This window comes from Lonchura striata, chromosome 7, assembly GCF_050655825.1.
Source record: "Lonchura striata isolate lonStrDom1 chromosome 7, ASM5065582v1, whole genome shotgun sequence".
Classification (NCBI taxonomy): Eukaryota; Metazoa; Chordata; class Aves; order Passeriformes; family Estrildidae; genus Lonchura; species Lonchura striata.
The window spans coordinates 1,558,950-1,585,103 of NC_140709.1; the positions used below are offsets into that span (position 1 = coordinate 1,558,950).

The window sequence follows — 26,154 nt, forward strand, 5'->3', positions numbered from 1 at the left end:
CCCGTTTCATGGCATGGTTTAAGCACAATTATTTCTGTTCTGGTGGAAGGTGTCGCTGCCCGTGGCAGGGGGTGGAACAGGATGAGCTCCAGGGTCCTTTGCCATCCCTCCCAGCCCGGGACTGACTCAGTGCCACACGCATTGGCAAATAGCAGAGGGCTTCGCTTCGGGCCCTGGCCATATGCTCATGTAAAATATGCTAATGAGCAGCTAATGAGCGAGCGGGGAGGATGCTCTGCCTGAATTCCAGCATCAGTTCCCTGGGGTTTGGGGAATTTCAGCTAAGTCTGGCTTGGAGAGGGGTAACTTTGCTCTCCACAGCAGTTCCAAGCTGTGCCTTTCTCCCATTCAGGTCTATTATTAGAATAGTTTGGTACAATGTATTTTAATAAAATCCCTGGGTTTTTTTTTCCTATTCAGTTCTATTCTTAGAACCCTTTCTTGGTAGGGTATATTTTAATACAACCCCAAATCACAGTGCACTGTGCTGATGGTTTGTGGCTCTCCAGCATCCCTGTCAGGACTGTGCCTCTGGACTGGTCCTGCTGTGCCCACCCACATTTTGCTGCTTTGGAGGGGGTCAAATCCTTTGTTCCTGGAAAAGCCCTTTTTGGGTTGTATCTAAAAGGCAACATTTCAGTTGGGATGAACTTGAACTATTCCCATGGAAGAAAATACTGTGCGGAGGAAAAAAACACCCAAATTTTGGAGCATGATTGGAAATCTGTGACCATCTGGAGGGAGAAGGCTGCAGGGAGGTGTCCGTGTGTTCCTCACAGATGTTCATCACCACTCCTGGCACTGCAGATCCCAGGGGATCCCAAGGGATCTGCCTCCCTGACTTCCACCGTGGCTGTGGCTTGGTTTGAGCTTCAGGGGGTTAAGCTGGGCTTAGAGAGCATTGGCACATCCCAGAATCCCAGAATGGGTCGGGTTGGAAGGGTTAAAGCCCATCCCAATCCACCCCCTGCCATGGCAGGGACACCTCCCACTGTCCCAGCCCAGCCAGGAACTCCCAATTCCCAATCTCCCACCCATCCCTGCTCATCCCACCAGCCCAGCCAGGAATTCCCAATTCCCAGTCTCCCACCCATCCCTGCCCTCTGGCAGTGGGAGCCATTCCCTGGGTCCCTTTGTCCCAAACTTCCCTGTGTTTCCAGGAGGAATCCAGCAGTAATAACAATCTTCCAAAATGTAAACTTTGGACCAAAATAAATCCTGTGTCTTCCCTGGAATGGGGGCTGGGACCGTTTGGGCTGTGGGAGCTCAGCCATGGGGGGATGGTCCTTGTTTCCATCTTGATCCTGGTTTGGCTCCTGGATCTGGTTTGGATCCTGGATTTGGTTTGGATCCTGGTGCTGGTTTGGATCCTGTCCTTGGTTTGGATCCTGGTCCTGGTTTGGATCCTGGTCCTGGTTTGGATCAGCTCCTGGTTTGGATCCTGCCCCTGGTTTGGATCCTCGTCCTGGTTTGGATCAGCCCCTGGTTTGGATCCTGCCCCTGGTTTGGATCCTGGTGCTGGTTTGGATCCTGGTCCTGGTTTGGATCCTGTCCCTGGTTTGGATCCTGTCCCTGGTTTGGATCCTGCCCCTGGTTTGGATCCTGCCCCTGGTTTGGATCCTGCCCCTGGTTTGGATCCTGCCCCTGGTTTGGATCATCTCCTGGTTTGGATCAGCTCCTGGTTTGGATCCTGGTGCTGGTTTGGATCAGCCCCTGGTTTGGATCAGCCCCTGGTTTGGATCCTGCCCCTGGTTTGGATCATCTCCTGGTTTGGATCAGCTCCTGGTTTGGATCCTGGTGCTGGTTTGGATCCTGCCCCTGGTTTGGATCAGCTCCTGGTTTGGATCCTGCCCCCAGCCCTTCCCTGGCTGTGTTCCCTGCTGCTGCTTTTTCTCTCGTGGGGTCCCAGAGCTGGGGCTGGGTGCTGTGAGCAGCAGATTGCTGCACTTCGTGTTGCTGCTGTCTTGCTTTTTCTTTTCTTTTCTTTTCTTTTCTTTTCTTTTCTTTTCTTTTCTTTTCTTTTCTTTTCTTTTCTTTTCTTTTCTTTTCTTTTCTTTTCTTTTCTTTTCTTTTCTTTTCTTTTCTTTTCTTTTCTTTTCTTTTCTTTTCTTTTCTTTTCTTTTCTTTTCTTTTCTTTTTTTTCTTTTCTTTTCTTTTCTTCTTTTCTTGGTGGGTCCTTCCACCCTCATGCCATCAAGTGAAGCATTTTGTAGGAACAGACAACGCTGAATTTCATGGGAATGAAATATCTGATTCTAGAAAAAATAGGATATTTTTAGATGTTTATAAGAATTTCAGGCCACTGGGACATGTATTCACTTACGCAGAAAGTCACTAATTACCTTCTAAAAGCCAATTTTCACAAGGTTGTTCCTTATTCCTTAGTTTTTCTTCAGGCAGGACGAACCTGGCAAATCCTGACTCGTGGTGAGCCCAGGTTTTGAGAGGAATTTCTGGGAGTCTGCTCCTAGTTTGTGCAGTGTGAGGATGAATATCCTCTTGATTTACTCGAAGGCGTTTCATGGCTGTCAAATACACGATTCCCATTTCCTTACAAGCTCAGATCCATAGGAAAATCCTTTTCCAAGAGATTTTCAGGCAGGACAGTAACTAAAAAGAAGAATCCCATGCCCGGTGTGGATCTTGGGTGGCGGCAGGAGCTGAATTTCTGGGATGAAACTCTGCAGTTCTGGTCCAAGCCACAGGATGGGGATGTTGGATTGAGGCTCGTTGGAACATCCCAGTGTCCTTTTCATAATTTAAATGTGGGTTTTCTATTTTTCTGTTTTCCCTTTTTTTAAATGTTTTTCTATTTTTCAAAGTCCTGAGCACAGAGGTCGGCTCAGGTGCAAACACCACAAACACAACGTGACTGATTTCCAGTGTTGCTCCTGCTGATTTTTGGGGAATAATTGGCAGTGCTGGATGGCTGTAAGAAGCCTGGGTTATCCCAGGAGAGATGAGTTGGAATGCTGCTTCCAGGAATTCCTGATTTTTTAGCCCAGGTAAGAAAAACACGATGCTCTGTCTTGCCTTAAATGTAAATTTATAGAATCCCAGAATCCCAGGGTAGTTTGGGCTGGAAAGGACCTTAAAACTCATCCCAATCCACCCATTCCATGGGCAGGGACACCTCCCCTGTGCCAGGCTGCTCCAGCCTGGCCCTGGGCACTGCCAGGGATCCAGGGCAGCCCCAGCTGCTCTGGGAATTCCAGCCCAGCCAGGAATTCCCAATTCCCAATCTCCCAGCCATCCCTGCCCTCTGGCAGTGGGAGCCATTCCCTGGCTCCTGTCCCTCCATCCCTTGTCCCCAGTCCCTCTCCAGCTCTCCTGGAGCCCTTCAGGCCCTGCCAGGGGCTCTGAGCTCTGCCTGGATCCTTCCCTTCTCCAGGGGAACATTCCCGGGGCTCTGAGCTCTGCCTGGATCCTTCCCTTCTCCAGGGGAACATTCCCGGGGCTCTGAGCTCTGCCTGGATCCTTCCCTTCTCCAGGGGAACATTCCCGGGGCTCTGAGCTCTGCCTGGATCCTTCCCTTCTCCAGGGGAACATTCCCGGGGCTCTGAGCTCTGCCTGGATCCTTCCCTTCTCCAGGGGAACATTCCCGGGGCTCTGAGCTCTGCCTGGATCCTTCCCTTCTCCAGGGGAACATTCCCGGGGCTCTGAGCTCTGCCTGGATCCTTCCCTTCTCCAGGGGAACATTCCCGGGGCTCTGAGCTCTGCCTGGATCCTTCCCTTCTCCAGGGGAACATTCCCATCTCTCCCAGGCTGGCTCCAGCCCTGGAGCAGCTCCGTGGCTCCTGTGGATTCTGCAGCAGCTCCAGGTCCCTGTGATGTTGGAGCCCCTTCCCCTGCAGGTGTTGAGCAGAGTGAACGTTCAATTACAAACCATTTCCCAACTTCCCAAATGAAACATTCCCAGTGCCCACAGCAGGGGGATGTCACTCCTCATTCCCAGGCAGGGCTGGCATCATTTTGTGGCTGCGAGAGCTGAGCTGCAAAAACCACAAAATAAATCACAAAATAACCCAAAGCCCCGTGCCAGCCCCCAGAACTGCACGTGGGAAATGCTGCAGCCTTTGCCAAGCCGGGCTCTGGCTGCCCAGAACTCATAAATAACTTATAACTTATCAATAACTTGTAATTTATCAATAGCTTGTAACTTGTCAACAACTTGTAACTCATCATTAACTTGTAACTTATAAATACCACAGGCAGGTTGGATTTTTTTTGTTGGTTTTTTTTTTGTTGTTTTGGTTTGGGGTTTTTTTTGTTTTTTTGGGGTTTTTTTGGCTGAGTGGGTGGGTATTTTCATTTCTCTCATTTCTATATTCTCATTTCTGTTAGGCAGGGATGGATGGGATTTTGGGATTTTGGGAATTCCTGGCTGGGCTGGAATTCCCAGAGCAGCTGGGGCTGCCCCTGGATCCCTGGCAGTGCCCAAGGCCAGGCTGGAGCAGCCTGGCACAGTGGGAATTGTCCCTGGCATGACAGGGGTGGCACTGGATGGGCATTAAGCTCCTTTCCAACCCAAAATATTCCATTATTTTCTGATTCTATTATTCCCTTTTTTATTCTTCTCTTTACCCCACAAACCAGCGTTGTTTTATTGTGATCAGCACAAAATGCTCAGATTTATTTTGTCTCCTCACAGAGCTGTTGGTTTATGATAAAGTTGCCTAAAAAAATTCAGGGCTGTTGGTTTATGATAAAGGTGCATAAAAATATTTTGTCCTGAGAGTAGAGGATGGGAATTCCAGCCCTTTTTTTTTCAAGGAAGAAGCCTCCATGTTGTCAGCCCATAAATAACTTTAAATCCCCAGTGGGCATTGTGGTGGGGTGCATGGTGACACTGCTGAGATTTGGGGCGATGCAAATTAAAAATTGGGGGTTTTAACAATAAAAACTTGGCATTTCTTCCAGATTAATCTTTAAAAAAAGAATTGGCTGAGGCAGCCAGATTTGCCAATGCAAATGACCCCATTTGTGCTGCTTGGACACCATAAAACTGTGAGAAATCAGATAAAAAGAGAACTCAGGAGGTGCAGTTTTCTCAACTGACTTGCCCAACTCTTTATGTTCCATAGGGAAAGGTCTTTAAGAAGGAAAATGAAGTTTTTCCCCCATCCTGCCTTTAGGATTTCTCTGGGGAGAGGTCTCTGCCCTGTTGTCTCCCTGGAAGCTGCAGTTAGAGCTCTTGGCTGTGTCTGAATCACAGCTTTTCCCCAAAAAACATTTTCCATGTCCAGCTATCGACTCCATAATGTTCTATTTTATACTTTATAATTTATATACTTGTAATACATGTTTTTATATTCTATTCTGTATTATTTATCTTTATAGATTTCATTTTTTTAAAATCCAAGCTTGCTTGGAAACTTGCACATGGAAACCAGCAGAGGATAAGGTCTCCCAATGTCTTCTCTATGATGACTTTATAGATTAATAATTCAATACAAGAAATTAATTGATGATTTCTAATCAATCTCCTGGGAATGTGAGCTAGGGCTGTCTGCTCTCCTTATCCTGGACTGGTGGAACTGGGAATGCTGGGGGGGAATCTCAGAGCTGGCTCAGCCTTTTGTTTGTCTTCTCAGAGCCCTAAAAATGTTCTGCTGATGTCAAATCTCTGCTCTCTCCCCCTCACGTCGTGGAGCACGGGGAAAATCTGGGAAAAGCTCTAAAGATGGAATAATTCTGAGTCATGGAGACACTAATAAACACTCCCACACGCTGGCAGGGCTCAGGTTTGGTTATCCTAAATAGCCATAATTGCTGAAATTCGTCATATTTGGTGATTTTTGGATTTGTTCACTAAATCAGGAGCTTCAGGAAAGCTCCAGCTCCTGGGTCGAGCTGGGAGAAATAGTAAGAAAATATTTATTTATTCCCTTTGCCCAGGATTGTGCAGCAATTATGGCAAAACAAATTTATTCCAGGTTCTGCCGATTGCCATGGAAACCCACACGGAAAATAGCAGCCCAAGGCCACTTAGCATGAGAAATCCAGAGGGCTCATCCCTGATTAACTGGTTCCTGCTATGGATTTTGGGAAAGAAACCCTTCAGATGGAGACATTTCCCTGTGAGCAGTGGGAATCCTCCCAGGGAAGGCAGAAGATGCTCTGGCTCGGGGTGTCTCTCCTGGGATATCCAACCTTCTGCTCTGCAGGGCTGTGCCACAGGATTTGGATTTTCCAGCAGCAAGTAGGGAGGGAGGACAAGTGGCTGGGCCAGGCAGAACCCCCAGGAGGGAAGGGCAGGATATTGGATATTTTCAGGTGTTTGTGGGAGGCAGAGCCCTCAGTGCTGTGCTGGAGCTGCAGTTTGGGGCTCTGGGCTCGGGACCCGCTGGGGTGGGATGGTGGGATTTGGAGGCTGGGAGGAATGTAGGAATGGATTTAGGGATTGTCCTGGGATCATTGGGATTGGAAAAGTTCTCAGAGGTCATCGAGTCCAACCATTCCCTCAGCACTGCCAGCACGGCCCCATGTCCCAAAATGTCACATCCACAGGGCTTGAAATCCCTGCAGGGATGGGGGTTCCTCCTGAGCCCCTTTCCAGGAAGGAATTTCCCCAAAATCCACCCTGAGCTCCCCTGGGCCAGCCTGAGGCCGTTCCCTCTGCTCCTGTCCCATTCCCTGGGATGATCCCAAATCCCCCCGGCTGTCCCCTCCTGGCAGGGAATTCCAGAGAGGGAAAGATCCCTGGGGATCCTCCTTGGCTCCAGGCTGAGCCCCTTCCCAGCTCCCTCAGGGATTCTCCATTCCCTTCCCAGCTCCCTCAGGAATTCTCCATTCCCTTCCCAGCTCCCTCAGGGATTCTCCATTCCCTTCCCAGCTCCCTCAGGGATTCTCCATTCCCTTCCCAGCTCCCTCAGGGATTCTCCATTCCCTTCCCAGCTCCCTCAGGGATTCTCCATTCCCTTCCCAGCTCCCTCAGGAATTCTCCATTCCCTTCCCAGCTCCCTCAGGAATTCTCCATTCCCTTCCCAGCTCCCTCAGGGATTCTCCATTCCCTTCCCAGCTCCCTCAGGGATTCTCCATTCCCTTCCCAGCTCCCTCAGGGATTCTCCATTCCCTTCCCAGCTCCTTCAGGAATTCTCCAGCCCCTTCCCAGCTCCCTCAGGGATTCTCCAGCCCCTTCCCAGCTCCCTCAGGGATTCTCCATCCCCTTCCCAGCCCTGATCCCTTCCCTGGACATGTTCCAGCCCTCAGGAGTAAAGGCTGACCTCAGTTGTTTCCAAACCAGCCGGAACCACTTTCTCCCTGGCTATATTCATTTTTAGTGATGTAACTGTGATTGTTGAAATTTGTAGCTGCGATTTTGTTGAAATCAAGGAGAATTTTGATTTCCCCAATTGTGCTGGAGAAGAATCCAAATGACAGCAGGGACTGACGGATTGATTTCTGATGTTCCTCTGTCTCCAAAAATGGAAGTGTTGAGGAAAGCATTCAGCGCTGGCCTCGTGCTGAAGCTGAACGACTTTCTCATCCTGTGCAGGTTTTGTACATCCCTGGTGTATAAATATGAGCTCTGTGCTCTGAGTCACTGCGGGGAGCTGCAGGGGAGGCCTGGCAGTGCCTGCCTGGCTGCCCGCGGGCTCACAGGAGCTCGGAAGGAGCCCTGGCACTGCCCACTCCAGCTGCCCCAGCTCTTCTGGCTGGGATCCGGGCAGAGCCAGCAGGGAATGGTGCAGGAGAGGCAGGCAAGGAGTCACTGGATATCCTGTCCCCTGTGGCAATTTAGAATGAGCTTGAGATGGGACCTCTGAATATTTTAGATGGTGTGATTTACTTTTCTTTTCCACAGGCAGGAAGGGTGAGTTGGGCTCACATCTTCACTGCACAGCTCAGAAGGTCACAAGACCTTTAGCTATAAGATCTTTTAAAATTTTCTTGCCCGATAAAACACTGCCAATGAGGATATTTATGGTTTTTTACTTTAAATATTTTCTCTTATGGGCTCATGTGTCAGCTTTCTTATAGATCATGGTATGACACAAACCTGCAGTGCTGCTTTCTGAACTCCTTGTTACCTCTGGAACTACTTTTATTTTTTCTATATCTTAAACTCTAAAACTCTGAACTTTCCTCTTCCTAACTTGTCTCTGCTTTAAACTATAAATCCACATTCTCACTCCTAACCCCTAAGTTTGGAAGCCTTTTCCAAGGTCTCAGCTCAAGTCCTGGGTTTAATTCTAACCTTTGGCTCACAAGCCCAAAGTTCTGAGAATTCCCAGCATTTCAGATTCCAGCAGGGACCCACAGGATCATTATCTGCCTCCTGGCCCTGCACAGGCACCCCAAGAATCCCAGAGAATCCCAGAATCCCAGAGGAGTTTGGGTTGGAAAGGACTTTAAAACCCATCCCATCCCATCCCATCCCATCCCATCCCATCCCATCCCATCCCATCCCATCCCACCCCACCCCAGGGACACCTCCCACTGTCCCAGGCTGCTCCAAGCCCTGTCCAGCCTGGCCTGGGACACTTCCAAGGATGGGGAGTCCCCAGGTTTTCTGGGAATGCTCAGTGAGGTTGAAATGCAGTTGGAAAATACCACCAGGGTTTGATAATTCCCTTTTTTGCCACATCTCCAAGGCTCGAGGCAGAGCTGGAACTCGAGTTGGGGCTTTTCCCTCTGCCCAAAACACTGAAGTGGAGCTGCTTCTCCTCCACCTCCCCACACAAGCCAAACCCTGTGGTGCTCCTGTTTGGAGGGATTTTGGAATCCTTTCCTCCCCTGGACTGGCTCAGTGCAGGACACAGGGGAGCACAGGGCTGGTTTTCCCCCACTTTGTGCCATTTCCTCCTCCTGGGAGTTTATTTTGTGTGATTTGTGGTGCTCTGTAAGAGAAGCAGGTTGGCAATCCTGTGTTGTCACCCAGGCCACTTGTCGTGTTTTGGGTTCATTTTTTGGGTTACTGGCCCAAATCCAGCCTGGGCTCACCAGCCTGTTTGTCTTGCCCACGTGTCTGTTCAGGAGTGCTGCAGAGTCCAGGTCTCCAGAGCTGCTAATTAATGCACCTCCATTAATTGGCACTTCTTTCAGGTGTTGGACCTCAACCAGCTCATTTGAAATAACAAAATAGCACCGTGTGTGAAGCACCCCTGGGCCACAAATGGCCATAACGTGCTTATCCCATTCATTAAATGGATTTTTGGGGATTGATGAATTGATTGGTAGCACTGGAAATTCCTGTGAATTACCTGTGAGGAGCGTTCTGGAATCAGACATTGCTTTTGGGTTATTTGCTGGGGTTTTTTGTGGTGGGAAAACGATGCCTGTGAGTCTTGCAACACAACAGCTTTGTGTGGAAATGGTTGCTCAAATTCCTAAAGCTGAAGTTTAATCTGCACTATGGATGTCGGGAAGGAATTTTGGAGCTATTGTCTGTCAGTGCTCAGCAGGGAGAGGAGGAATTGTCTGCAGTAGAAGGAATATTCTCATTACCCCATCCTACCTGCTCATTTAAGATAAAGGCGTTTAAGAGTCTGGTTTCAATTCGAGCCATTTGGTTTTTTAAGGAAATGTTTTCCTGGATGTATCAACCCTGTCAAGCTTCACCTTCAGGGCTGGATATTCCCAGTTCTGAGCATAATTCAGCTCTGCTCCTTTGTCACCTCTGCCCTTCCCACCCCCTCACCACCCCCGAGCTTTAGGTGGGCTCTGCAGGAGATGAATAAACCCAAATTATCTGCACGAGGAGGAGCTCGGGGCTCTCCAGTCCCGTGGGGAGAGTGGGCACGCACGCGTGTGGGCAGGAATGAGTCCAGGGACAAAAGAACCTGTGAAATCCTCAATGCCTGCTTCCTGCTGCTATGAAAAGTATTGAAGATGTTTCATCAGAACTCTTTTATTTTTTTTTTTTTTTTCCCCCCATGACTAAGTCTGTAAAGCTGCTGTGCTGAACTGGGGTTAAATCCCGTGGCTTGAAGGACCATCCAGCCTTTCTGGGGGTCATTTCACCTCTGATTAAGAGCTTTTGGCCCTTCCACACCTTCCCATTAGGCAGGATCAGGGCTATTTATGGATTTTTCACAGTGGACTTGCCCCACTTCTTTTTGTTCTACGGAATAAGCTGAGAGTTTAGAAGTTATAACAGAAATATATTTATATAAATGAGACAGAAGTCATTGGACAAAACTATTCTCATTGCAGCAGAAGTGAGTAAAGGTGATATAAGGTTAGAAAAGTAAAATAAACTCCATGACAGCTGACTGTTGGGTTAGAAAGCTCTGTATTACCTCGCAATGAAGAAACTTGTGACTAATCTGAGCTGTGGCTGAATGCTTGCTCCTCTCAAATCTCCCAGCCCCTGAGACTGATGTTTATCTGAGTCATAAATCATTCTTAGCCTGAAAATAGCCCCATCCCTTCATTCCTGACAGCAACAAGGACAATTCCTGACTCTGCCAGGCCTCGAGGAGCCTTGGAGCCTGTTCACAGCTGCTCCCTGATGGCCTGGTGCAAACAGTCCCAGTGGGACATGGATGGGAGAAAGGGACTCTGCTGGATCTCGATTTTTTGGGAATTTGACCTCCAGCAGCCTTTGTGGTGTCCATTGCTGCAGCTCCAAGGAGAATTCGAACAGGAAAGTCAAATTATGGCTTTTTTCCCCTCTAAATTCCCTCCATGCCCAGCCAATTTTCCTTCACTCGAGATCGACAGAAGTGATTCCAGAGTATCCCATTCCCAGCTGGGAATTCCCTCCTAAACCCGCAGGTTTCCAAAGCCAGATTTCTGATGGGAGAAATCAGCCAGGAAAGCTCCACCTGCAGCTCCCTGCTTCATCTTACCCTGCTATTTTCATCCTGCTGAACCAAGAGGTGGCAGCAATATTCCCTGCTAAGACATTTTATGTGTTTTACATTCATATCATATTTAATTGCAATAATGAGCCATTTTATTTCTAGCCTGAACTGGAACAAACCCAATTTTTCATCACTGCATCGATAAAAATTCTGCTTCAAGCCTCTGGTCTAGCCCAAAAAGTTTGGGTTTCCTTTGGCTGCACAGGGTGCTGGGCAAAGCAGTAAATCCCAGAATTCAGTGAATTATTGTGTGTTTAAGCTGTTATTCTGCCCATCACAGCGGGTCTTTTTGGAGAATAAAATGCAGTGGAAAACACATACAGAAAAAAAATCAACTTTAGGTCCCTTGCTAAAGCTGTTCCTGCCAGGGGACCAAGGCTGAAGTCAAAGCTTTACCTTTATCCCTAAATTTTGATCAGCACAACATGCAGAGCTACAGCAGGTGTAAAATTCCAGTTCATTGCCAGTCTTTTTTTCAGGATAAGCTTCCAAGTTCTCCATTCTAACAGAGCCTGGGCTTTTCCTCCATTTGGGATAAATACGTCCTTTTATGAATTTTGATTTCTATCACCTTTTAATTCCGTGCTCCCTCATCTGGACACTGAATTAAGTGCTGAGAACATGAGGTTCTGATCTGCTCCTCTATTGCTCATCGTGATTATAGGCAGGGATGGCAGAGCTGCCATTAGTTATTATTCTCCACACTCCCAATTAGAATATTCTGTTTTCTGCTCGTAACTCTGTCAGGCTGAGCTGCTCAGGCTGAATTTTTCCATTTTTTTCGTTCTCAAGTGAACTCCAATTCTCACTTGAAATATAGCGAAAATAAAAGTCCTCAAACTGTTTTTGGGGGGGCCACAGAAAATATTAATGCTTTCCTAATTAAAATATTAATTTTCCTAATTAAAATATTAATTAGGAAATTAATTGTTTCCTAATTAAATTTTAATTTAGTAAGTAAAAAGTAATACTATTATTTTCCTAATCAAAATATTAATTATTTTGGGGGGCACTGAATATTAATGCTTTCCTATTTATTCCGAATTTTTGCTTCCTGTCTCGTAGGCAGTTTTAGATCTAGGACAGAATTTTCAGCAGTTTATTTTGAGTTTGGAGGTTTTAAAGTAATCACTGTAGGGATGTTGTAAAAGACTGGGATAAATGAATGATTCTGTTCTTTTTTTTAATGCAGGGTTTGAGAGATTAGGGAAAATACAGGTCTGAACCTGCATGGAAGAGTCAGAGGGAAAAATATTAGCATTTTCTAAGTATTCAGAGCATCAGAACTGATTTAATCAAGTTTCTGGGGCTCGGAGCAGCCTGGGACAGTGGAAGGTGTCCATGCCTGTGGCAGGGCTGGAATGGGATGAGATTTAAGGTCCCTTCCAACCCAAATATTCTGGGATTCTTGTGGGACTCTGTGAACTGCACATGGTTTTCAGTTCTGATTCTGTGAACTGCACATGATTTTCAGATCTGATTCTGTGAACTGCACGTGGTTTTTATATCTGATTCTGTGAACTGCACATGGTTTTCAAATTTGTTTTCAGATCTGATTCTGTGAACTGCACATGGTTTTCAGACCTGATTTTATGAACTGCACGTAGTTTTCAGATCTGTTTTCTGATCTGTTTCTGTGAACTCCACATGGTTTTCAGATCTGTTTTCTGATCTGATTCTGTGAACTCCATGTGGTTTTCAGATCTGATTCTGTGAATTCCACATGGTTTTCAATCTGTTTTCAGATCTGATTCTATGAACTGCACATGGTTTTCAGATCTGTTTTCAGATCTCATTCTGTGAATTCCACATGGTTTTCAATCTGTTTTCAGATCTCATTCTGTGAACTGCACATGATTTTTATATCCGATTCTGTGAACTGCACATGGTTTTCAGATCCGTTTTCAGATCTGATTCTGTGAATTCCACATGGTTTTCAATCTGTTTTCAGATCTGATTCTGTGACCTGCACATGGTTTTTATATCTGATTCTGTGAATTCCACATGGTTTTCAGATCTGTTTTCAGATCTGATTCTGTGAACTCCACATGGTTTTCAGATCTGTTTTCAGATCTGATTCTGTGAACTCCACATGGTTTTCAGATCTGATTCTGTGAACTCCACATGGTTTTCAGATCTGTTTTCAGATCTGATTCTGTGAACTCCACATGGTTTTCTTTCAGGACGGGCTCTGCTGCTGCAGGCACTTTTGGAATGATTTTTTTTTTTTCCTTTTGCAAGGCAAAAGCAGAAGTAATTTCAGTCCTTTCTAAGTGCCTGGGGTTTGTAAAAGGACTCGCACAGAGCTGCTGGGTTTTGGGAGATGCTGAATGAATGAAGTGAGAGCTGCTCCTCACCCTGAGCAGAAGAGGGATGGCTCCCTACATCCCAAATTCCCTCCTGGCAGTGCCTGGAGATCCCTGAATTCTGCTCCTGTCCTGAGTCCCTGCTGGCCCTGGAGCTGCTGGAGCAGCCCTGGCTCGGGGTGGCCCTGCAGAGGGAGCAACTGGGGGATGTTTTGGTTTTTGGGTGTTTGTTCTCCTGGAAATCTTCCTGCAGGAATTGCCAGTGGGAGGGACTGAACATCTCCAATGGAGAAACACCAGAAATGCAGAAATAGGGTTTTTACAAGTTTCAACAAGTTTAAAATATGACCTTGCAAAAAGACTAGATAATTTAGAGAACTAGAACTGTGAAAGATGCATTGTAGCAGGACCACATGGGGAAAAAATAGAGGTGATTAATGTTAGAAAAAATACAGGTGATTCATGTTAGAAAAAATGTAGGTGATTAGTGTTAGAAAAAATAAATATAGCTGATTAATGTTAGAAAAAATAAATATAGGTGATTAATGTTAGAAAAAATAAATATAGGTGATTAATAGCAGCATCGTGTGGCAAAAGCCAATAGGCTGAAAAACATTTATAAAGTATTGTAACCAGGAAATAGGGTGGCTTCTGATGGAATGGTGTTGAGTTTTGCACCTCTTGTGTCTCACCCTTCATCAAGGCTGATAACAGAATAAAATCCTTTAAAACACCTCTCGGGGAAAGCCAACAAATAGGGTTTCTACCTGTTCCAGGTAAGGAAGATGAGGAGCCATCACTTTCAGGATTTTTCCACAGATGGTGTGTCGTGCTCCTGGATGGTGAGAACACCCCAGAGCCATCGTTTCAGCAGGTACAGAAGGAGAAGTCTCCCAGAGACCTTACAGGAAGGAGCAGAACTCACTTAAATATGCAGAGCTAAAGCCATGAATAATTGTTCTTCTCAGCTCAGCTCCCAAGTAGTCTGGCTAAATATTTCAGGAAATCAGGTTGGACAAGTGGTTCCTCCTTCATTGATCTGTTGTTTCTGGATCGGTTTCTCCACTTGGATGGGAGTCATGGAAATCTTCTGCAGGGAGCTGAGGAGTTTCCTGTCATCCCTGCCCAGGAATTCCGAGTGCTGTGTGGCAGCCCGTGGTAATTGGATTATAAAGCAGAGGGAAGGGCAACAAAATCAGCAGCCTCATCCCTGTAAAGTCCCAAGGGGAAGCAGCAAACTGGGGGTGAAGTTGAGCCATGTCTTCATAGTATTTATTTTTTATTTATTTATTCTCTTAACCTCTTAACAAGAACAGCAAATTCTTCTTAGCACTGGGATTTAAAAGCTCTGCGTCTGACTCTTAAAGACAGCCTTTGCTCTACTCTTTGAACATGAAAACAAAATAAAACATGTAAAACTAAAGAAAAAAAAAAATCTCCATGAGATCCTGTATTTACAGAAGCTGGAATTTCATTTTAGCTTGCTGAGTTGTCTTTTTGCTCACTCAAGGCTTTGTTTTCTCTAAGGAACTATTACATGATAATCATAATTTATCAAAAATACATTTCAAGCAACCTTTTCATGAGTGTGCACTGATAAAACTGCAAATATTTAAATGCATCTGGGAAATTAACACCGACCAGGAGCTTTCTGGGCTGTTTGCCTATTCTGAGGCTGGGAAATCTTTGAGTTCATTGCTCTGTAGAGGTTGGATCTTCAGTAGTGGGACGTCCTGGCATTCCCAGCACACTTCCAGTGCTCCTTCTCCCTGCAGCTTTGCTGGTCCCAGTCCCAGGGGGATGATTGCAGCCCTGGTGGGTGTGTTCCACTTTTGATGGGATTTCCAGGACGTACTGGTGCCTTTCCCTGTTTGGGTAAAACAGCAGCAGCTTCCCATAAAGTTTGTAATTGGCTTTTAGAGAGATTTTTCCCATCATTCCAACAGTTGCAGGCTGAAGTGTTGCACAGAAACTCAGCATCAGCACTTATGGCAGCTAAGGAGATTGATTAGCATTCATAAGGAAAGCAGAGGAGCTTAAAATAAGGAATGAAACAAGTGCTTAATCCTTTGGCCCAGATGGTTTTTGGCAGGGCAGATAAAAACGTGGATCTTCCCTAAAAACAGAACCCCCCCATCTCCCTTCCAGCAAGGAGATCTGACACAATTCCAGCCACAAATCCACTCTGGCTTTTTGGGGTGACTCGATATTTTGGACCTTCTCATCAGCCTGGTGGCCACGCGGAGCTGCCGGAGGGAATCTCTGTGGTGGGTGTCCGTGGATATCCCCATGGATCCGTGCAGATCCTTCATTCCAAGCTCCTCATCTTCCAGATGTGCTCACAGGGGGATGTTCTCGAGGTGATCTGGGATCTGCTCTGCTCAGTGGGTGCCGGTGGAAGCCACGGCTGGAGCTGTCCAAGCCTTGGAGCACAGCCCTGCCTGCCTCAGGAGCTGGGAGCATCCACTCCTCCCTGTGACAAACCCTCTGGAAGGCCTTGGCTTCCTGCAGATCTCCACAGTGCCCATGGGAAAGGAGCATTTCACAGCTCCTTAAATACAGAGGGTACCTACAAATGTAGCCCAGTTACCTCTCGCTGGAGGTGCTTCCAACCAAGAGGAAGTGACAACCGAGTCTTCACACTCTTTAATTATAGCAGCCTTTACATAACAGTGTCAGATAAATGTGTTTTAGGATAGGTGGCACCTCGCTTCCTCCAGAAGAACTGTCAAATTAGACCAGACTAATTTATTACTTGAGATTCCAAGGATTAAAGCACACGGTCCACCCAGTCTGTTTGAATAAAACCTTAAAATTCACCGAATCCTCTGTGCCAGGATGTATCCCAAACAGCACCATCCTGCTTTCTTTTGAAACAGAAATACTGGGTGGAAATCCCTATTCCTCTGGTGGCTTCAAGGACTTCCAAGTGCCACGAATCCCATTCTGCTGGAAAACAGGGTTAGAGGGGATCTCAGGAGGTTCTCCTGGCTGTGCCTCCACCCAGGGCAGAAGCTGCTGTCACTGCTCCAGATTCTTATCTAATCTCTATTATAAAACAGAGGAGGAGGGAGAGAGGAAAGGAAATTGCTTTAGAGGGAGAAGGGGCAAGGAGTGGGGCTGTGCCAAGTAATTTAGGAGAGTGAGGAACTGGCCTCCTTCCCACGGATGGATGGATGGATGGATGGATGGATGGATGGATGGATGGATGGATGGATGGATGGAAGCAAGGTGGATTGCTGGAGATTGCTGATGGTCCTTTTCCCTTTCCATCGCTGAAATCCATCCCTGGGCTCTTCTGCTGATGGCAACAAGAGCAGCTTTCCCTGAAAGGAGAGCAATTTTCCTCAGCTGGCCCCGGAATCCAGGCGGGGGAAGATGAAACCCGAAGTTTGTGTTTCATGGGGAGGATGCTGGTGGAGACTGTGGGCTTGGGAATATTCTGTGTGTTGGAAGGAGCAGATCCATATCCCAGCCTGCTCTTAATGCAACCACTAATGCTCTTTGCTAATGTGCCCTTGCCTTCTGGGGGGGGTTTTGCCTCATTATCCCTGAGTAATGTCAGGAATCCATGGCCTGATGTGACAGCAGGGAGAGGCCAGCAAGATCTTGGCTGTGTTGGTGTGTCAGAGTCCAGCACATCCCCCTGGATGTCCTGGCTGGCTCCAGACCCTGGCAGAGGGCTCAGAGACCTTGGCATGAAGTCAAAAACACCCATGGCTTCCATTTTAGCCCATGGAAAAAACTGCCAACTTTGTGTGAGGAATTACAAGCCACAAGGGTTTGAGTAGTGTGGCAGTTAACACAGGGTGAAAAAGTAGAATTTTGGGTTTTTTAGAATGGGGTTCAGGGATACAAGATGGAGGGATTTGGGCATGTCCTGGCCTTCTTCTCCTCCTTGCCCTCCATGTCTTGCTGTGATGAAAACCAAATTTTCTATTGTTTTAAGGTAGAGGCACGCTGTCCAACATAAATGATAGATATTGACACGTTATTGTAAACATAGCACAGGGTAGGTTTTGGTATGAAATGTGAACACCTGGAGAGCAGACAGAACACCATGGCCAAGCTGCTGGCCAGAGCTCAGCAGGGCAGAGAAAGAATGTTCTAGATGAGGGAAAATAAACACCCTTGAGAAGCTGATCCTGCACATTCCGACTCCTTTGGCTGCACGGGCTGGGAAACGAGGACTGGGAAACAAAACCTGAGATGGTGTTGGGGTTCTGCTGCCCCAGGCTGAGCACTCCTGTGGCTCCCACAGCAGCAGGGAAGGAGGCAGCGAGCTGCTGCTCCACTTGGCAGATCCCAGGGGAAGTGGGAATGCTGAATTCGGGAGAAGGGAGAAGTGGCTGACTCCCATCCCGCTTGGCGCAGTGCGGTGCCAAGGCGAGGGAACAATCTGGATCCTGCGTGTTTATTTATTCCAGCAGCACTTCAGTGTGTTTATGCAAATAGTTCATTGCTCCAGCTCCTCAAAGAACCACACAAGTGCTGTCACTTGATTGAGGAATCATTAGATTGGGCTGGAAATAAAATTTTCTCTGGTTCTGTATTCACACCCTCGGAAAAAAAATAAAAAAACAACCCAGTGCTCCCACATTTGGGTAGCTCAGGACTGACTAAATAATGGATATTTTGGGATAGATGGATGCACGCTCAGAGAGATTTCCTTTGTACTCTAATTAAAAATAAAGAGGATGTGAATAATCTCTAATGGCAACAGAGTATTTGGAGGAAGTCAAGTATTTTTGGAGGATTGTTGATAGTCAAAGTATTCTGACTGCTGAGCTCTTCTCTTTCCCCCACCTCCAACCTGAAGATATTTTAGTCTGGGTTATGTCCTCAGTGACTTGTTGGGCATTAAAAGTTTTGGGTGACTCGTGGTCTTTCTTTACATCTCTTTCTTTTTTGCATCTCTCCTGTGCCGTTGTGGGCTCTGATTAACATCATCAATGAATGCTATTAAAAAAATGAATAGCACAGCAACTGAAGCCATTCAAAAAATGACATTTTTTTAAAGGTTGGACTTTACCAAGGCTCATTTCAGCTCTTTAGCCACTGCATGTTTTCAGCACGTCGTTCCTGTAGTGTTGGCCAGTGGAATTCCCTGTTGGATAACATCAGCTCCATTCAGCCCCCCGTTCCCTCAGCACATTTATTATATTTATATAACTTCACAGACAGCTTAAAAGAACTGGGTGTCTTCCTCCCTCACCTCTGTGTGTGTTTCTTGGATAAATTACCTCATCATATTCAAAACAGCCTTTGATTTAGAATTCCTCTCCAATTACAGGGAATTGTATTTTTATAGCATCTTCTAGGAGCCTTTTGAGTTGAGTCATTAAATATATATTTTTAATAAACTCTGTGTCTTAAAAGGAGAGTTTGAAATGTAAGGACTGGGAATCAAATAGTGATTCCCCTGATTTCTGAATTGTTTTATTACAAATCTATGTGAAGTTCACTTCTTTCCCTTCATCTTGCCATTTCACAGCCTTTTGTTTCTTAAATTTGAGCTGACCAGTGATTCTTGCAGTTGATTCTTTCAATCTGGAATATCACAGAAGTCTGTAGAACATGCTGTAAAAATTAACTCCTGGACTGGGAGTTTTATGAACATTTTAAAGATCGTTTTAGAGGCTGAGATCCTCCTCCATCAGAATTGGTAAATTGGGAATAAGACTTAGCACAACTTTGGGGAATCTTCCACTGAATTTGTAAGAAACTGTGAATATGGGAATATTCACAACAATAACACCTTTGGCTTGGCTTCAGGTGTCTGTTGGACACTTCCCATGGGATTAGTGGTGATTTTGCAGAACTGATGGAAGCTTTTGGAAGGAAAAATGGATGAAGGAAATGGAAAACACAAATAGGAAGCGTTTGTGAAACTGCAGTGGTGGATCAGATTGCACTGAAGATGAGATTTTAAGTAATTGTTTTAATAAGGGTAGGAAGTAAATTGTAAATTAGTTCTGTCATTAGTGTTTAATTATTTATTGACTTTTTAATCACGTAATGTTACACCAGAAGTTTTAATTTGTAGAGCTCCAGGAGGAACCTGTTTAGAGCTTTTGTTTCTTAATTTAGTTGTAAATCAGGTACACACTTTTGTTCTTCTAATTCTTGGTGTTTAGGATTTGGTTTTCTTGTTTCCAGACATTGTGTGTGTGTTTTCTGTTTAAATTCTTAGTGTTTAGTCGTAGTGGCTTCAGGGTTTAATGTTCCAAATATTGTTGGGAGGTGGACAGATGTTTTTTTTGGAAACCACCCGCTGTTCTCTGGAGTCTTGAAGGAGAAAGGCTGTATTTTATTGTAAATAAATCACAGAATTGGGCTGGAAGGGACCTCTGGAGACCATCCAGCCCAGGCAGGGTCACCTGGAGCAGTGACACAGGAATGTGTCCAGGTGTTTGGAATGACCTGGAGCCTCCAGCCCTCCCTGGGCAGCGCTTCCAGTGCTCTGCCAGCCTCACGGAAAGATGTTTTTCCTCCCTGGGCAGCGGTTCCAGTGCTCTGCCAGCCTCACGGAAAGATGTTTTTCCTCATGTCGAGCTGTAACTTGTGTTTTACTTTATGGCCATTGCTCCTCAACCTGTCACTGACACCACTGAACGGAGCCCGGCGCCAGCACATTTTGGAGATGTTTGTATGCATTAAAGAGGTCCTACCTCAGTCTTCTCTAGACTGAGAATGTTGTTTTATTGTAAACCAGTTTTATTACAAATAAGCACGGCACAGAAGCCGCCGCCATCATCCCGTGAGGCGCCGTGAGGCGGCGCCAGCGCGCAGCGCCGCTCGCGGGCGGCGCGTCCCAGCCAATGGCGTGGCGGCGGCGGCGCGTCGCAGCCAATAGCGAGGCGGCGGCGGCGCGGCTCAGCCAATGGGGGGCGGCGGCGCGGCGGGCGGGAAGCAGCGGGGCAGGCGGGGGGCGGCGGGAGGCGGCGCCGCCGCAGCGCTGAGGGAGCTCGGCCCCGCCGCCTCACCGCGCTCCGCCGCCGCGCTCCCCGGCCCTCCGGCCCCGCACCGGCTCTCCATGTACGACAACTTGTACCTGCATGGGTTTGAAGACTCGGAGGCGGTGAGTGCCGCGCAGAGCCGCACGGGCGGGCTGGGTGTCGGTGCGGCGGGCGAGGCACCGGCGGTGACCGTGCTGCCCCGAAGATGCCGGGACGGGCTGCGGGGGTTCCCCGGGCAATTCCCGCTCCCCGGCACCGCTGGCCGGGCGGTGCTGTGGCGGCACGGAGCCCCGGGCCGCGGTCGGACGCCCCGGTCGGGAGCGCTCCCCGCCGGGTCCGGGGGTGTCGGCGGGATCGCCGCGGCGCTGGACACGCTGCTCCATATTAAACAGGGATCCGTTACGTAAGCATTGTGGACAGCTCGTAAAACACATCGGTAACAACATAATATAGGGTGTACGTCAATGCAGACGTATGTATGGCATGATGTGGTGGCCTCGGGAGAATGGATGGGTCCTGGAGGGCTTCGGATGAGGAATTTTTTCCTGCCTGTGTCGGTCTGGAAGAGCGATCCCTCTTAAGTGTTACCTCACTCCTTTTAGCATCCCGTTATTTCAGGGAGAGAGGAACAACAGCTGGGTAAAACGGACATTAATGCAGTGCACCATGTTGAGAGGAAATACCGTGTATGGGAATCCTTCTGAACTGGGTATTTGAATTATCTCCAAACTCTGCTGCTTAGAAGCCTGGAATGGTTTGGGTTGTAAGGTTTAAAGCTCATCTCACGGGCAGGGAGACCTTCCACCATCCGGGGTTGCTCCAACCTCTGTCCAGCCTGGCCTTGGACACTTCGAGGGATGAGGAAACGCTTTGTGCCAATTTAGAAATTCCTGCCCTTGTGTGTTAACTCTTCCTTTAGGTTGTCTCTGGCTGCTGCTGCTCACAATCTGCCAGGCCGAGTGCAGATGAGTGTGTTGGTTCCTTTAGGGATGTGATTTGGGATCCAACTGGATGTTTCTGTAAACCGGGCAAACTGTGAGTCCTTGGGAGGTGTCCTCCATCCCAAGTCTGTCTTGTGCTGGTTTAATTCCAGCAAAGTCTAGCCACGTTCTTAAGAAGACAACTTAAAAGTGCAGTGTTAGGGCTGAGAAAACTGAGTTGCTGGATAGTGGTTGGTGTAGAAGAAATGTGTAATTTATAAAATGTATAATTTAATAAAGTTCCTCAGAGAATGCAGGTAAATGTGTGCTGGATCTAAAGGTGCTTCTGAGATGCTCAACTCCGTGCATTCCCAGAATCCCAGCGGATTGGAAGGGACCTCTGGAGAGCTCCCAGTCCAACCCCCTGCCAAGGCAGGGTCACCTGCAGTTGGTGACACAGGAATGCATCCAGGTGGGTCTGGAATGTTTCTGGAGAATCCACACCCTCCCTGGCCAGTCCCAGTGCTTGTTCACCCTCCATGGAAATAAGTTTTTTCTCATGTTGAGGTGGAGTTTCTTGTGGTTTAATTAATATTTCAGTAAAGCCCGGTGATCTCTTCCAAAAGCGTTATTTGGGCAAAGCAGCTTTAATGGCAGCAGAACCTACCTGTTGCACAAGCATCCGGGTTAGGATTTGTGCTGGAAGAATTTGGTTTATGGATGAGAGGAACTTGGTCTTTAGCTATCCACTTGGAAGGACTGGGATGAAAAAGGAATTTCCAGATTCCCTAAATACTCTCTTAAGCAGTTTATGATAATGCAATTTTGCAGCTTTTTAAATTTTACAGCTGCTCTGTAATTGAGAATGCTTTTGATAGACCAAATTTCCAGAGTCACAGGAATATGTGAGAGCCTCCCTTTTCTTAATAAAAACACCCCAAACCTTAAAAGCAATGTGGACCTCACAGTTGTGTGGCAAAACTGGAGGCCATAAACCTCAAAGGCTCAGGCACAAAGCAGTTAAAATTCCCCGAGTGTCTGTTTGCTTTATGCTGCTGAACCACTTGCTTAAAGCATTAAACCTTATTATTTTAGCTCCTGACTCAGGGATTGGGAATGCCTGCTGAGACAATATCCTGGCAAACAGGTAGCGGGGATGGGTCACATGAGTGCCACTTTCTGGCCAGAGAGAAGCAGGGAGAGGATTGAGAAAAGGAATTGTGGTGGAATTCTGGTGCAGAGCGTGAAAACCGAGATGAAAGCAGGGCCTCTGCATTGTTCTGGTGTAGGAGCTGGAAGCTCATCCTGCAGCTGGAGAGCTGGAGCAGCCCCGGGCTCGGATCCTCCTCGCTGCCCTGGAGCACCGGGAGCCGGGAGGGAGGGCTCTGCTAATTGCAGCGCTTCCAGCACGGAATAAACCACAGCCACATGAGTCACTAGCACGGAACGTCTGCCTAAAGTGGGCATTTGCCCTCGTAAAACCCATCCAGCCTTGTGTGCAGAATGCAGCTTGGGTTTGCATTAAAGGCAGGAGTGAATGGGCAGAGAGTGGCACTTACCCTCAGTCGACACGCTCGCTTTTGGGAAGGTGCTGTAAAATCTATACCTAATTTATCCTGATTCACTGCTCAGCAACAAACATATTTTTTAACACTGAACAGATATTTCCATGACTTTTGTAACAGCAACTCTTTGTATAATGTGTTTGTGTGTGTAGATATCTATAAAACAAGCAAAAATACAGTTTTTATTGATGGATGTATAAAGACATGAGTGTGTGCATGGTATTGCAGTCCATTAGCAGCTGTGATGATTAACGTGAAGTAGGTGATGCAGTAGCTGGTGTGAGGCTTTTTGGAGGAGGAAAATTACACTGCTGAAGCTGAGGACTGTAGACAAAAAGTTGTTTCCACGTTCTGCAGGGACAAGTGTCCTTGTCAGGAGCACAGAAACATGGAGAGTGCATCACCCTAGGGGGAAACATCTTCCCACTGAAGGTTTTTGGGTTGTTCTAAGCAGGGTCACCCTTTTGGGAATTAAAGTTTGTTTGCCTTGTAGGGAAGCATTTCATGTTTTTGATCACAAGAGGATATAAAAGCCTGTTAGCACAGGGGCTTAAGGCAATGAGATCCCCTGGGTGAGCAAATAATACATGAATTTTGCTTTACCTCTCACAGTTGGGAACTCGTTGTCGTGTGTCTGTGGTGGGGAGAAATTGGAATGCTGCTCCATGGGCAAACTCCAGAGTTTCACCTGGATTTTGGGAAAGACTTCACCTTTTCCAGAAACAAACTTCAGTGAAACCTTCCCATAGGAAATAACTCTTTTCTTCTGTAAAATTACATTTCCATTAAGGCAGCATTTAATTACGAAATTATCTACAGGAGTTAGCAACAAGTCCCCTGTGATACAGAGTCCATTCCAGCCCCAGGAACAAAACCTGGCTCGGCTCAGTGTTTTGCACCTGCAGAGCTGTCAGAGCAGCCCCTTTTAGGCTGTTTGCTTATATTTATCCCTTCAGAACAACGCATGAGCACCTGGAGCACCTTTCCTCACCTGTCGGGGTGTCAGCTTCGGGCCTGTCAGCACGTGAGCAGCTTCATCTGGGCTATTCACTGCCTTAGGGGGGCGGCTGGGAAGGGCTGGTGTGGGGTCAGCCAGGGGCTGGTGTGGGGTCAGTGAAGATCTGGTGTGGGGTCAGTGAGGGGCCGGTGTGGGGTCAGTGAGGGGCCGGTGTGGGGTCAGTGAGGGGCCGGTGTGGGATTAGTGAGGGGCTGGTGTGGGGTCAGTGAGGGGCTGGTGTGGGGTCAGTGAAGATCTGGTGTGGGGTCAGTGAGGGGCCGGTGTGGGGTCAGTGAGGGGCTGGTGTGGGGTCAGTGAGGGGCTGGTGTGGGGTCAGTGAGGGGCTGCTGTGGGGTCAGTGAGGGGCTGGTGTGGGGTCAGTGAGGGGCCGGTGTGGGGTCAGTGAAGATCTGGTGTGGGGTCAGTGAGGGGCCGGTGTGGGGTCAGTGAGGGGCTGGTGTGGGGTCAGTGAGGGGCTGGTGTGGGGTCAGTGAAGATCTGGTGTGGGGTCAGTGAGGGGCCGGTGTGGGGTCAGTGAAGATCTGGTGTGGGGTCAGTGAGGGGCCGGTGTGGGATTAGTGAGGGGCTGGTGTGGGGTCAGTGAGGGGCTGGTGTGGGGTCAGTGAAGATCTGGTGTGGGGTCAGCGAGGGGCCGGTGTGGGGTCAGTGCGGGGCAGGGCAGCACTGGGAGGGCACAGTGCCAGCGCTGCTTGGAGCCAGTGACAGCCCCAGGAGCCGGTGACAGCCCCGTGCCTTTTCCCCTGGTCATCCAGTGCTTCCCAGGCGGGGCAGCTCTGCCTCCTCCCGTCCCAGCCATTTAAAAAGACATTTTTTGCTGGGGAAGTTCCCATTTATTGGATTTCGACATGGTGCCTCTGACCTGTACAGGAGATGGAAAGGTGGCTATGCTTGCCCTGTGTATCCCTGTGGTAGTAGATTTTTTTAGTAACTGCTTTGACTTACTTGCTGTTTCCCCAGCATATCCTCCTCTCCCAAGCCATAGAAGCACCTCCTTTCCTTGACCTCTTTTAGCTGTTTGACCTGCATCTAAGCCTGCCTGGCTTCCCTTGGCAATTCCCATCCCTGCATCCACAGCCTCCCTCCTCGTGCTGGTACCAGAGCAGGCTCTCAGTTCACCAGGCAAGCAAGACTTTGTGCTGCTGTGTAAGCCAGGGTGATGCCCTTCTGTGCAAGTTCAGACTGTCACCAAGAGTCAGACAAACACCGTGGTGGGATTCACGCCCACAAAAGTGTTTTAGATTCTGAAAGTCCTTTGGTGTTTATAGGGGCTAAGCACCAGTGAGATCAACCCTGGTAATTAAAGGTCCCAGTTTGCCATGAGCAGGACTGTGTGTGGTGCTGCATTATAATAGAGTTTGTCTCCAGTCACTCTATACAATTCTTGAGAGCTTTGCTGAGAATTTTTAGGAAAAAGGTGATGGGAATATTGGGAAACACATTCTGTTCTCCACATGAATGGTCAGCACAGTGTTTTGAGGACTCTACTCCCTGCTTTTTCAGTGGCATTACTCCTCAAACCTGCCATTCCTTCTGCTGCCAGCATACACTTTCCTCAAGGCACCTGAGACAAGAAGATCTCTGTGTGCTGCTCAAGCAGAAAAAGTGATTATAGAAAAACAAACCTTGGTAGGGAAATTCATATCCAAATATTGATTGGATTTGTGTCTGGTGCCTCTGTGATTGCTGAAGGGGGAGGAAAAGTGGGCTTTGCTTGCTTTGTACATCTCAGTTGTTGTGGGTTGAGTAACAATCAAAATGTGTATTTAGAAGTGTTTTTCATGCTGTCTCTTCAGTGATCATGTACTGGGTTTTGCAACACCCAGTTCATTCTGTAGAACATCTCTGTACAACAGGCAGCTGAGAGCAAGCAGAGGCTTTATCCAGCTGCCAAATAAAACCTGGGACTCCAGGGGGGTTGGTTAGAAAGGTTTCAGTGGTTATTGCCTTTATCATGTCCACAGGGCACTTCTGAGATTGTCAAGCTGAAGTTGGTGGTTGAGATCTGATGGATTTTGCAGGCAGGGACACCTTCCTGTATCCCAGGTTGCTCCAAGGCCTGTCCAGGCTGGCTTTGAACATTTCCAGTGATTGGGCAGCCACAGCTTCTCTGGCACCCTGTGCCAGGGTCTCCTCACCCTCCCAGGGAAGGATTTTTGCCATGGATGGGAACATGAACTGGGAGAAGTGTTTGCAATGCTCTTGGTTTGCTGGAGACACCTTTCTCTTGCTTTGCCGTGGGCTTGACTGTTCCCAATTTGCCCATTTCAATTAGTGCAGTTTCTAATGAATCCAAAAAGGCTGAGTGATGTCAGGACCTAGGCATGCAGGGTCTTCTGCCTAACCACTTACCTACTTGCTGTTTGTTTTGTAGGATTTTTAGTTTCCAATGTGTGCTAAACTCTGCCTTGATTGGGACAATAATCAATATTTTCCCACCCAAAGAGATTATCCTCTGCCCATTATGTCTCCTGAATTCTCATTGCAATTTGGCTTTTACACGGTCAGAGCTTTGGTGTGTTTTTGACACTTTCAAATCTGTTTTTGTTTCTATTAGCCCCTAATAGACTGCCTTGAC

General features: G+C 47.5%; 1 protein-coding gene across 6 annotated transcripts in view; it reads left to right on the forward strand.

Annotated features, from left to right (window-relative positions):
• Nucleotides 1-26,154, forward strand: part of CACNB4 (calcium voltage-gated channel auxiliary subunit beta 4) — an 81,463-nt gene that overhangs the window by 13,239 nt on the left and 42,070 nt on the right. For 2 of the 6 annotated variants that reach the window (XM_085584080.1, XM_085584075.1), the window contains exon 1: nucleotides 20,040-20,198. The exons of 2 other annotated variants lie outside the window; for them this stretch is intronic. In XM_085584080.1, coding sequence (XP_085440206.1) covers nucleotides 20,154-20,198 — 45 coding nt within the window. In that variant the 5' untranslated portion in view covers nucleotides 20,040-20,153. Of the gene's footprint in view, nucleotides 1-20,039; nucleotides 20,199-20,388; nucleotides 23,586-26,154 lie in introns of those variants that run through there. 2 more of the 6 variants (XM_085584077.1, XM_085584079.1) reach the window with 2 other exon arrangements.